This window comes from Taudactylus pleione, unplaced genomic scaffold (genome assembly GCF_031769625.1).
Source record: "Taudactylus pleione unplaced genomic scaffold, aTauple2 ptg000040l, whole genome shotgun sequence".
In the NCBI taxonomy this organism is placed as follows: domain Eukaryota; kingdom Metazoa; phylum Chordata; class Amphibia; order Anura; family Myobatrachidae; genus Taudactylus; species Taudactylus pleione.
The window spans coordinates 29297845-29311451 of NW_028284442.1; the positions used below are offsets into that span (position 1 = coordinate 29297845).

The 13607-nt window shown below is 46.5% G+C and overlaps 1 protein-coding gene across 2 annotated transcripts in view; it reads left to right on the plus strand.

The window, feature by feature from the left end:
• The window catches only part of TEKT1 (tektin 1), a 32378-nt gene extending 21221 nt beyond the window's left edge, over positions 1-11157 (plus strand). For both annotated transcript variants that reach the window (XM_088455103.1, XM_088455093.1), the window contains exons 7-8: positions 1030-1226; positions 10481-11157. In XM_088455103.1, coding sequence (XP_088311229.1) covers positions 1030-1226; positions 10481-10640 — 357 coding nt within the window. In that variant the 3' untranslated portion in view covers positions 10641-11157. The remainder of the gene's footprint in view (positions 1-1029; positions 1227-10480) is intronic.
• The last annotated feature ends 2450 nt before the right edge of the window (positions 11158-13607 follow it).

The following is a 13607-nucleotide window of genomic DNA, read 5'->3' on the forward strand; positions in this document are numbered from 1 at the left end:
AACAATACAATACAGGACACGGATAATATATATTGCTACATTAGCGACCATATCACCCAGATAAGCAACAGAGCATAAGCAACCAAGTGTTAGGTGCCCTAGTGGTGAGTAAGAAGTAAATGACACTATAGTAAGGAGAAGCACAAGAGGGTAGATGACCCTGCTCGTGAGAGCTTACATTCTAAAAAGGTGGGGGAAGACAAACTGGGTTGACACAGATGGGGACGAAGGAGCATGTAGTAAGGAGTTAGAATGATAGCTGGAAGGCTTTGATGAAGTAGTGGGTCTTGAGAGCCCGTTTGAAGGATTGCAAACAGGTGGAGAGTCTGATGCGGAGTGGGAGAGAGTTCCAGAGGTGGGGAGCAGTGCGGGCAAAATCTTGGAGGCGGGAGTGGGAGGAAGTAATCAGCTGGCATGAAAGGCGGCGTGCATTAGTTGAGCGAAGAGGGCGGAGAGGAGCGTGAAGGGAGATGAGATCAGAGATGTATATGGGAGAAGATTGGGTGAGGGCTTTGTGAGCGAGCGTGAGAACCTTAAATTGGGTTCTAAAAGGGAAGGGGAGCCAGTGGAGAGCTTGTAGGAGAGGGGAGGCAGAAGTAGAGCGCTTGGAGAGGAAGATAAGCCGTGCAGCAGCATTAAGGATAGACTGGAGAGGAGAGAGATGGGATTTGGGGATGCCAGATAGGAGGAGGTTACAGTAGTCCAATCTGGAGATGACCAGTGAGTGTATGAGGGTTTTAGTAGTATCCTGGGTGAGATAGGGTCTGATCTTAGAAATATTTTTGAGATGGAAACGACAGGACTGTGAAAGGTTCTGGATATGTGGTTTGAAGGAGAGGGGAGGGAGAGAACCTATGAGGAGTCTCCTAATATACTTCTCTTTTGTCTGCTATAACTCCTGGGTGCCTCACACCTCAGCAATGTCACTACCACCGGGTGCCTCACTAAATGTCACTAGTTCTTGGTTATTATTACAATGTTGTCAGCTATGTTTTTAAAGGAATATCTGCTCTCTCCTTTATTTAAAAGGTTATGGATGAGATCAGTTCTCAAGAGAAAAATATAAAAAGTTGCAAGAAAGCCATTGCAGATAAAGAAGGACCCATCAAAGTGTCTCAAACTCGCATGGAAACCAGAGCGCTCCGGCCTAATGTGGAGCTATGTCATGACCCTGTGCAGTACAGACTTATCAGTGAGGTCCAGGAGATATCCAGGAACATAGAACGGTGAGACAAATAGAGGCTCTTCTGTGTCTAATTTCTCCCCCCCCCCCCCGACTGCCCCAGGTGCTGATATGCTTCACATCCAAATGGATTATTTAATCATATTGGCCAAGGGTGTAAAAATGTCCTCTGACACCACAGCAACCAATCAGGTATTTGCTTTCATTGCTTACTTTACACTAGACCGATAAAAGCTGATTGATGTTTGAACCAGTACGTCATGTTAGTAATATTAATATAGTTATTTGTTTGCAACCTCCCCAATTCAGACTCATACATCTACATCAGTGGTTCCCAGCCACGGTCCTCAAGGCACACTAAAGCTGGCCACACACTAGACCAACTTGCATCCAACTTGTTGATTGGTTGGAATGAAAATCTGGTAACGTATGGGAGTAAATGATGATCAGCAATTTGCTCCTAAATGCCACAAAACAGATGAAAATGGTCGTCAGACAAGTTTGTTAAATGTTTGATCTAAACAATTTGTTCAAACAACAGTTTTTGTCTATTTTCCAGCATTTGGGAGCAAATTGCTGATTGTCATTTGCTTCATACTTTACCAGATTTTCATTCCAACCAATCAACTAGTTGGCTGGTTGGACAGATAATCTTTAGAAGTGTGGCCATTTTAACAATCCAGGTTTTAAGGATAGCCATATTTGAGCACAGGCGACTTAATTAGTACCTCAGTTATTTTGATTTAACCATCTGTGCTTTAGCATGGATATCACTAAAACCAGGACTGTCAGCGTGCCTTGAGGGTTGGGAATCACTGATCTACATCAACGGTATAAGTGGGGATGGTTACCAAACACTGGCCCTGATTCAGACCCACTCGCGAGCGGCTGTCCGCTCGCAAGTGGGTCGATGGTCTGCACTGCGCATGCGCACGACGGAGGGAGCTCTGTCGTGCGCATGCACGAGACGCGACGAGCGAAGGACTTTCCTTCGCTCGTTGTGTCTGATCAAAGGGGGCGTGCTGTCGATGGTGATTGACAGCACGCCCCCTTTGGTGGGCGTGCCGGGGGCGTGCCTGCCAGACAGAGGCGTTCCCAAGGGAACGCCTACCGTCTGAAGCCGGCCCCACTGACATCACTAGTGATGTCAGTGGGAGTGATTTTGGCTCTGATAGAGCCAAAATCACTCCTGGCCTTGCGGTTGAGAAACTCAACCGCAGGCTTCTGCTCGCAGTGGCGATGGTCAAGACCATCGCGACCATCATCCTGCACGCTCGTATATGCTGTGGGTGGTGACCCACAGCTATACGAGCGTCCAGGAGGACGCTCCATATTTATGGAGGTGGGCCCTGATTCAGAGCGAGCGCTCTGGTCAGAGCGTCCGGCTCTGAATCAGGGCCACTGTTTCCTTGCACACAGCATAGCCTAGAAACGAGGACGTCACTGCATTCTCTATAAGACCCAGGGAAGAATATGATTAAGGGCCTGATTCAGAGCCGCTCGTTCGTTCCGAGCGATGTTTGCCCAACTGCGCATGCGTACGGATCGTTATACGCATGCGCGAACCAGTCAGTGCGGTCGAAATTGATGTGCTCGCAAAATAGCGAATGCCTGATAATTTGAGTGACAGAAAGAGGCGTATGTGGGTGGTAACAGGGGAAGGTGCTTGAAAACGGGGAGTGGAGATCGGATCGCAGGCGTGCTTAAAGGTCAAAACGGGCGTTTTATGGGTGTGCATAATGAAAGCAGCAGCGTCATTGAGCACGTCACTGGGTTATTTTATAGTCAGAACTGCTCGCAAAATTGTGGTAGCAAAAACCAACCACAAGAATAGCGAGCAGCTCATACCCTGGTCGATGTACTCGATTAATCTAATAAATAGCGGACATGACGTAGGATGCGAGCGGCCAGGGGGCGTAGTTTCCCAAAAAACGACCGCAAGTTTTGTTCGCTCGTTCAGACCGAGAGGCGTGAACAGACCGCAAAGAGCGAACGGTTCATTTGAATAGCCACCCCTTTTTTTGGAACGAACGACCGCAAATAGCGACCGGCTCTGAATCAGGCCCTAAGTCAGCACTGTGCAAGGACATATGCAAAATGCAGAAATTGCCAACGGTTCCTTATTTCCAGCAACAGTCCCATGTTTTAGAGATCTGTACCTAGGAACTTGTGTCCCAATTTTCTATAATGCATTCTTTCCACATGTTGAATACAATTCTTACCATCCATTCTTATTATCTGGGCTTTATACGTTAATACCCATGCAGAAGTATTTGACATACAATAATGCACAGGTTCTCAAACTCGGTCCTCAGGACCCCAAACAGTGCATATTTCCGTGTCTCCACACTGAATCAAGTGAAATAATTAGCTCCACCTGTGGAACTTTAAAAATGTGTCAGTGAGTAATTATTACACCTGTGCACATGCTAGGTGACCTGCAAAATGTGACCTGTATGGGGTCCTGAGGACCGAGTTTGAGAACCACTGCAATAATGCATAGTATATTCAGGATGGGGAGGCTCAATGCTCTGAAAGACTATTAGAGGGAGATGTAATAGCCTGCAAAACGCAGGCAACGGCGAGATTCCAGCAGGTCTGCCTGATACTTTAAAGTAGCAATGCTTTAAAAGGCAAAAACCTGTTTTGCCCTTTAAATGATTGGCACTTTAAAACATTTGGCAGACTCGTGGGAATCTTGACGATGCCTGTGTGTCGCAGGCTATTACATTTCCCCCCTAGAGAGTATACTGTGTTTCTCATCGTTAGACGCAACAGCTCAGCTGCAACGTGTCCTTGGAAACTATTTACAGTTGTGTTATACCAACTTGTTTATTTTCTGTTTCGGTCAAGGATATACTTAGGCAGCACAACAGGCAGAATACAGAATTATTAATGCAGGGCAGCACTGTTTCTGGACAAGGAGTAATATAAAATGTTACTTACAAACGCGACAAAAAGACAACTTTTGAGTGACCCCACACCTTTCCTAGCATTACCTCCAGGGGAGAGATCATTTATTGCTGAGCTGTTCTGAATCAGGGCCCTCCTCCATGAAAATGGAGCGTCCTCCTGGACGCTCGCATAGCTGTGGGTGACCACCCACAGCTTATGCGAGTGTCTATGATGATGGTCGCGATGGGCTTGCGACGGAGACCCTGCGGTAGGGTCTCGCTGCCGCAAGCCCTGGAGTGATTTTGGTTCTATCAGAGCCAAAATCACTCCCACTGACATCACTAGTGATGTCAGTGGGGCCGGCTTCAGACGGTAGGTGTTCCCATGGGAACGCCTCCATCTGGCAGCCACGCCCCCGGCACGCCCACCAAATGGGGCATGCTGTCAATCAACATCGACAGCACACCCCCTTTGGTGCGAGACCCGGAGCGACGGAGAGCCTGTCGCTATCCGGGTCTCGCGCATGCGCACGACGGAGCTCCCTCCGTCGTGCGCATGCACAGTGGGGCAACATTGACCCGCTTGCGAGCGTCCTGCGCTCGCAAGCGGGTCTGAATGACCCCCAGATTTCTAGCATAACATGTGTTGGGGTATTAAAACGAGTCAGTGCGTTTTTTTATTTGGTGAATATTCTCCTACGCAAGCATTGCTTCTTATGGGGGGCATCCACTAGACGATTTTATCCCTGGCCAACCTCTTAACGATTTTCCCTTGAAGTTTCCCTTGAAATATGATCTTCCACTCTGAACAATTTGCAAAGGATTTGCAAAAGATTTGCAAAGGATTTGCAAAAGATTTGCAAAGGATTTGCAAAAGATTTGCAAAGGATTTGCAAAAGATTTGCAAAGGATTTGCAAAAGATCTAACAATAAACTATGTTGTTTTAATCTGTAATTGAGAGCTTTCAGCTATAGTGGGCAGACAGTGGTTCATCGTTTGATCGTTCAGCATGAACGATGTGTAAACGATGTGTAAACGATTTGTAAGCAATCAAGTGAAATTGACCTGCATGTTCAGTCGATGGAGGAGACGATCAAACGACCAGCGGGAGCGCGCATCGTACATCGTTAGAAACAATTACTGCACGATTTGCAAACGATGTTCAAACGATGTTTGAACGATTATCGAACGATTTTGTCATTATCGTTCAATCGTTCAACTTTATCGTCTAGTGGATACCCCCCTTAATATCCCACTTTTTTTAGTTATCCTTGTCAGGGCAGTTTCTAGGGTTTGAGGCTCCCAGTGCGAGCAGTCAAAATGCGCCCCCTCCCCCCTCGAAGCAGTAATATTGTGGAGTGGGCATGGCCTCATCGTAAGGGGGTGTGGTATCACAGTAAGGGAGTGTGATCTCGAAAGACCACAGAATAACAGCCACTGTGACTACTGAGTACTGGGTTGGCTAACCTGTCAGGGGCAACGCGCTGAAAAATATATGTAGTTAAACAAAAGACAGACAGCATGCACGCGCCGTAGGCACGCGCTCAAAAAATGGGGTGTGGACTAGCTGTCACAAGCCCACGCCGCATTTCTGTGTGCATGCCTTTGGTGTGACATTTGCAGAAGTATGACCTTGCATCACACTCGTTTTTAGTCGCGTTGGGAGCGAACCCAGCACATTGAAAATAAAAGCCAGATTCACATAATATACACTGCAACAAACCACTGCCACATAAAATATATTGGAAAAGCCAGAGGCACATAAACTACGTTTTAAAACCACATCCACCTCAAATACATTATTAAATCCAGAACCACATAAAACACATTGAAAAAACAAGATTCACATAATACACACTTCATTCCAGCCCCCTCCCTTGCCATTCCATCCCGACAGGTCTTAGGCTTCCCCCCCACTGTCTCTCAGGCAAAAGTGCCCATTATGCAGTGCCCCCTGTAGTTGTCCCCATATGCAGTGTCCCCTGTATTTATGCCCCTTATGCAGTGCCCACAGTGGTAGTGCAACTTATGCAGAGCCCACAGTAGTGATGCCCTTTATACAGTGCACCCAGTAGTAGTGCCCCCAGGAGTGGTGCCCCCTATGCCATGCCACCATTAGTAGTGCCCCCTGTAGTCATGCCCCCAATAGTAATGGTCCCTGCTGTAGTGCCCCAATAGTAGTGTCCCCAGTTGTATTGCCCGAAATAGTAATGCCCCCTGTAATAGTGTCCCCAGTATTAATGCCCCTGTATTAGTCCCCCCAATAGTAATGCTCCCTTTGTACTAGTGCCCAAAGTAGTAAAGCCCCAAGTAGTAGTGCCCCCAGGCCCTGAGTAATGCCCCCAGTAGTGGTACCTCCTAAGCATTGCCCCCAGTAGAAGTGCCCCCCGAGTAATGTCCCCAGTAGTAGTGCCTGCCCCCAGTAGTGGTGTCTCCCCCCGCAGAAGTGCCCCCAGAGTAATGTCCCCAGGCTGCCTGAACATAAAAAAAAAAAACAGTAACACTTACCTTCAGCCCCGCTCCGGCGTCCGCTCCGCTCGGCTGCTCCTCTGCACTATGGGAAAGACGTCATGACGTCCTCCCATAGTGCACACTGGGGGAGCCGGGAGCCGGAGCCTCCGTCTCTCCGGCTGCTCTGCTCTGCCGGGCGCCCGCTGGTAACTGAATCTCAGCGGGCGCCCGGCAGTTAATATTCTGTTTCTGCTGCAGAGGTCGGAGGCGGTGCGCCCCGTGCGATTGCACGGGTCGCCTGCCCCTAGAAACGGCCCTGATCCTTGTTATCACTGCATCTTAAAATCTTACACCGAGAAAGTTTTAATGGAGCATACACACGGTCAGATTTGTCAGATGAACGATTTAACCAAAGATTTGAATGATTGAACGATTTTTGACTGCATTATAATGAATGGAATCATCCAAGTCTGACTGCAGACACATCAGATGTCAGATATAGTTATCTGACCATCGGGAACGCGCATCGTCCAAATCATTCATCTGACAGATATGTCAGATTTTCCTTCAGATATGAACGATTGAACGATTTTTTAAATCGTTATCGTTTAGATCTGAAGAAAAATATGACCGTGTGTATGCACCATTAGGGTGTTTTACGCAATAATTCTGACAAGTTTACCCAATAATTATGACGAGTTCTATCGTTGAAATGAGAGGTTTATTCAGTTAACAATCTTTAGCAAGTTGGCATTGAAAGCTACAATTACAACAATACAAATAACTCAGCCATGCTTCCCCTATCCTCGCATACACATATTTAACATTTCTTCTGGCCAATCAAATTATTCTTCCTGGTTGCGAATGTAACTGGTCATTTCTTACATGTCAACCTCTTTGCACAGATGTCTAACTTTTGACTGCTGATCCTATTGTCCCAAATTCCTTTTGTCTGCTTTACAAACTCTTTTAACCTATTCGCTTGCGATCAAAGGGCCTGATTCAGAGATGTATTTTCATCCGAGGATGAACGCACATCTCCGATGGTTCTGTGCATGTGCAGAAAGGGTCCTGCGATCTCGCTCGCAGACCCCCCCCAAGCAGCAACATGATTGACATGCTGCAGCGTTTGGGGGGCGGAGCGGTGGCGTGTCTCCGTTTTCTGGGAGGGACGAGGCCAGGGTCTGCGTCGGCAGACGCAGATTCTTGGCCTATTGCGTGACCAGGCTGCAGGAGGCTTCAACTCACACAGCCTGACCAAAAAAGCAACCCTCAAGATGGTCGCGATGGTGAAACCAGCCTGCAACGTCGGCTGCAGTGCTGGGATCGCAAATGCAGGAAGGAGGTGTCTGACACTTCTGTGCGGCTCTGGAAATCCATTCATCTCTGAATCAGGCCCAAACTCTTATCGTCTATAGTACAAAATGTAACCCATTCTCATACAATCTTATACTTAGAGATGCAGACCTAAATATATTGAATCATAAACACTCAATATAGTTGCTCTCATGATAACAGATAGCTAGGAATATGCATTTAGTCTTCTGATGCATTGGGTGGCACAAGGGTATAACTGATCTGCTAAAGAGGTGACCAAACAACAGTTATCATAGTAAAGCTCTTCTCTCTCTATACTCTTCTCTCTATATACATCTCATTGCTATTATGTTACATTCTTTCTATAACACACTACAGGTATATATTATGCAGTGCTGTACAATTAGAACATTTTATTCGGGCACAGCCATCCTTGTTGCAGTGGAATTTACAATACAATACCGCCATCCTATGCAAAAATAAAGATCACTGTCCGCCAGAAGTCATGTAACTGCCTTAAGGCAGGTATCCACTACCCGATTAAACAGAGCGATTGAACGATAACAACATCGTTATCGTTCAATCGCTCATTAATCGGGCATGCAAATGTCGGAAACGACCAGCGATACGCGTTCCCGCTGGTTGTTTCCGACATCAATCATCGCCCGAACATGCTGGTCAATCTGCCTATAACGACAGATTGACCATGTTCGGGGATGATGGAGGGTGCCTACACTGAATGACTGATCATTCAGTGTAGGCCAGGTGTTTCCAACCACAGTCCTCAAGGCACACTAACAGTCCAGGTTTTAAGGATAGCCATACTTGAGCACAGGTGATTTAAAATAGTATCTCAGTTATTTTGATTTATCCATCTGTGCTCAACCATGGATATCACTAAAACCAGGACTGTTAGTGTGCCTTGAGAACAGAGGTTGGGAATCACTGGTGTAGGCACTGTAGGGGATGGGGAACGACTGTACGATTGCGATACCATAATCGTACTGTGTTCCCTGGGTCGGGTAGTGGATGTGCAGCATTAGGCCTCTGACTCAGTGCTTAGAAAAGGACCGGTAGGGCTCAGAGGTAACAAATATTTTTAATTATGTGGTCTCTAGCACAGGTTCTCAAACTCGGTCCTCAGGACCCCAAACAGTGCATGTATTCCATGTCTCCACACTGAGGGGGTCATTCAGACCCACTCGCGAGTGCAGGAAGCTCGCAAGCGGGTCGATGTAACCCCAATGCGCATGCGCACGACGGAGGGAGCTCCGTCGTGCGCATTCGCGAGACCCAGACAGCAACAGCCAAGCTGTCGCTCCGGGTCTTGCACCAAAGGGGGCGTGCTGTCGATTGTGACTGACAGCACGCCCCCTTTGGTGGGCGTGCCGGGGGCGTGGCTGCCAGACGGAGGCATTCCCATGGGAACGCCTACCGTCTGGGCCGACCCCACTGACATCACTAGTGATGTCAGTGGGAGTGATTTTGGCTCTGATAGAGCCAAAAGCACTCCAGGGCTTGCGGTCACCAAGACACTACCGCAGGGTCTCGTCGCAAGCCCGATGGTCGCGATGGTCTTGACCATCGCGACCATATTTTTGGCCGCTCGCATATGCTGTGGGTGACCAGGAGGCCGCTCCAGGAGACCAGGAGGCCGCTCCATTTTTATTTAGGAGGGCACTGATTCAGAGCGAGCGCTCTGGTCAGAGCGTCCGGCTCTGAATCAGGCCCTGAATCAAGTGAAATAATTAGCTCCACCTGTGGACCTTTTAAAATATGTCAGTGAGTAATGATTACACCTGTGCACCTGCTGGGTGCCCTGCAAAATGTGACCTGTGTGGGGTCCTGAGGACAGAGGGCCTGATTCAGAGCCAGACGCTATTTGCGCTCGCTCGTTCAGAAAAAGGGTCCGGATATTTAAATGGAGCGCTCGTTCTTTGCGGTCTGTTGACGCCTCTATGTCTGAGAGAGTGAACTAAATATGTGCTCGCTATTTTGTAAAAACGCCCCCTGGCCGTTTGCATCATACGTCATCTCCGCTATTTATTAGATTAATCGAGTACATCGAAAGGCGTCTGAACTGCTCGCAGTGCTTGTGGTAGGATTTTCCTACCGCAATCATGCGAACAGTTCAGACTAAGAAACAACCAAGTGACGTGGCCAATGACGCTGCTTTGTTAATTATGCACACCCTTAAAACGCCCGTTTTGACCATTTGGCACGCCTGCATTCGGATCTCCACCCCCCGTTTTCAAGCACCTTCCCGTTACCACCCACAAACGCCTCATCCTGTCACTCAAATTAGCAGGCACTCGCAATTTTGCGAACACACAATTTCCGACCGCAATGACTGGTTGGCGCATGCGCATTACGACCCATACGCATGCACAGATGTGCGAACATCGCTCTGAGCGAACGAGCGGCCGCTTACGAGCGGCTCTGAATCAGGCCCAGAGTTTGAGAACCACTGCTCTAGCAGAACTGACTCTAGTTGCTTAACAAAGGTAAGGGATTAACCAACCATAGTAAGGTCCCATGACAGGCAATGACTTAGCTGAACTCAACCCAGTGTCTTTGTAGTTAATTCCCAGTTATGCACATAGAATGTAATCCCTGATTTGATCTCTTTTTCAGACTACGTCAAACTCTGAGCCAGGCAGAAGCTGAGCTAAAAGGCCTGAACCGTAACCAACTATCCCTAGAGGAGGAGATCCAGGTTAAGGAAAATACCCTATACATTGATGAAGTAATATGTATGCAGCTGAGAGAAGCCATATCAATCAACAACTTATAAATTTTGTTCTACCAAAATACTATATGTAATAGTCAATTTAATGGAACATATGACTTCTGTACACAATTTCAACATACTCTATAGCAGTGGTTCCCAAACTTTTTTGAATCACAGCTCCCTAGTGCATGAGCATGGTTTTCACGGCACCCCTAAGCCAAAAGTTTGTTATTGAAAAATGTGGGGAAAAAATGTACTGAAGTAGTATAGTGAAGTAAATTGTGCTTACCTGTCATCCTTGGGTTTGGTTATATAGCGGTGGACAGGTTTGTGCTTCTTATTGTGCATATATTTAAATTACATTGACCATAAAGAATTAGATTTGGTGCTGGACAGTTTGGGAACCACTGCTCTATGGTAAACGCAACTTCAATTTAAATAGTGTCATTCACTGTGTCATATGGAAAGACCTGGGACTGAAGAAAACCAAAGAGGAGTGTAAATCATTCCTAAATTAATGTATCGGATAATTGTGTCAGCATAGTATGGAAGTTTAATAAACAATAAAAACATGCATTTACACCCCCCCGACATGTTTACAGTTCATCATAAAGTTCAAGGTCTCTTTTTAATGTAGGTTTCCATGCTTTCGGTTATTCTTTTTTGTTTGGAGAGGGCGAGGATATGGCTTCCCAGTCATAAATTTTGTGCTCCAAAAGGTTTTCCTTTTCCATTGAGTGCAAGCTCTTTACACTGATTCAGAGGCTCCCAAATTCCACCTTTACAGTCCAGGTTTTAAGAATATCCATGCTTGATTATAGATGGTTAAATTAAATTGATTTAAGCCCCATACACACTTACCGATATCCATTAACAATACCTATATCGTTGAACGATATATTGTTCATATGATCCAGTGTGTATGCACTAGGCGATTAACGATGCGCGCTCCCGCGGGTCGTTAACGATATCCCCAGTCACCTGAACATGCAGCTCAATCTGAGGATATAAGTAACGATGCCCTCTCCCCCATCGTTGCCAGCATCGGCAAGTGTGTATGTACTTGCCAATGCCGGCACCCCCACCAGGTCTGACGCTCCGTACACAACGTCCAGTGTGTAAGGGGCTTAAAGCACCAATTAAGTCACCTGTGCTCAAGCATGGATATCCTTAAAATGTGGACTGTAAGCACAGGGTTTGGGAACCCTCTGCTGGGTTTGCATAAGAACAGGAATATAAATAATAATGTCCTGGGTAACACTGAGGTTTGCAGATGAACAGGAATATAATTAATAACCTGAATATAGAGAAGATGCTGGGCAGGCATATGGGAAGACACTGGCAGCTGTCTGTTGGCAACACAGAGTGGTCAGGGGTTCTAGAAGGGGTTCAGATCCAGCAAGGCAACCATGGGTACAGAACTCTGAAACAGAGAAAGCATGACACGGTGATCTGGCAGGAAACACTCTGTAGAGCAGGTTTAAGTGTTACAAGTCACGGTCATGACTTGACACTTTCTGACAGTATGCCCAGACAGGACGGGGTTACTCCAGTTCTTCCTGTTGCTAAGAGATCGGCACGCCTCAGGAAGTGATGTGTTTTCCACAAGTGCAAACCTGATTGGGACTTCAGCCTATTTATACTCACTGATCTGTTGCACCTGTGCTGACTATAGAGTGTCTGTGAGTTCCCTCAGCCTGGCTGCAAAGTCAGGTTGTTCCTGTTCACTGAACTCCCACACGGCTTCCTAGCCGCTCCAAGTAGCTTCCGTGCTACCACCAATCTCCAAACTGCTTCCTAGCTGCATCCAGCAGCTCCCGTGCTGCCAACGTTCATCCTACGGCAATTACATCAACATCGGTGCACTTGCTGCACCATCGGCTCTCAAAGCCATTATCAAACCATAGACTGTTTATCTACGGCAATTGCCCCAACATCGGCACAGTTGCCACACCATTGGCTTTCAGAGCCATTTGCTAACCCTTGACTGTTTATCTACGGCTATTGCAGCACCATCGGCACAGTTGTCCTGCTGCCTGGCAAGTATTAAAGCAGGGATGACCATCGATGCATGATACCATCAATGGTTGCCATCGTATGGTTTTATACCATCGAGCTAAAACACTGATTGTTAACCTACCGATGGTCCTCCCTAATCTAGACTGGCTGGAATGCATCACAGAGAAGAGTAGCACCACTGGCCGGGAGTGGTATTCCAACCGATTTGGACAGAGATGTTCTGGATGTCATGTACAGGTGTCCACATGGTTTTGGCAGTGTAGTGTATGTTCAAGATCTTTCGGTAAATCCCATTTGAAAAAAAAACATAAAATGTAGCCATTGGAGTCCTTCTTTTTTTTTTTTTTTTTTTTTTATCTGTGCATAGTCAATGAAATTATTTCAAAGTCTTTTACAATGACATACTAATTAAATGTTTTGGTATAGATGTGAGTTTATTAAGGGTGGTTAAATGTCCATAAACCAGAGGTTCCCAAACGCAGCCCTCAAGGCTCCCCATCAGTTCAGGTTTTAAGGCCACCATATATCAGAGACTGATTGCAGCCATCGTGCAATTTGCAATCGATTGAAAAAGGGAAAGATTTTTATACACAATCGATTGCAAATTACACAATTGCTGCACTCAATCTGATGTATGGGGGCCTTTAGAGATATCCATGGTTGAACACAGGTGACTTAATACCTCAGTCAATTTGATTTACCCACCTGTGCTTAGCCATGGATATCTCTAAAACCTGAACTTTTGGGGAGCCTTGAGGACAGTGTTTTTGAACCTCTGCCGAAGACATTTTACTATGGTCAGTAAAGAATAAAATAGTAAAAAAAAAGTGCTTGTCATCAAACATAGGGTGGGTTCAATTAAGCGTGAGGTTGTATAGGAAGCTTTCACAATGAGAATACGCAGGATATTAATGGTAAGGAACATTATTTTTGTTATGATATAAAATTGATTATCTAATGCAGTGATTCCCAACCTTGGTCCTCAAGGCACACTTAAGCTGGCCACACATC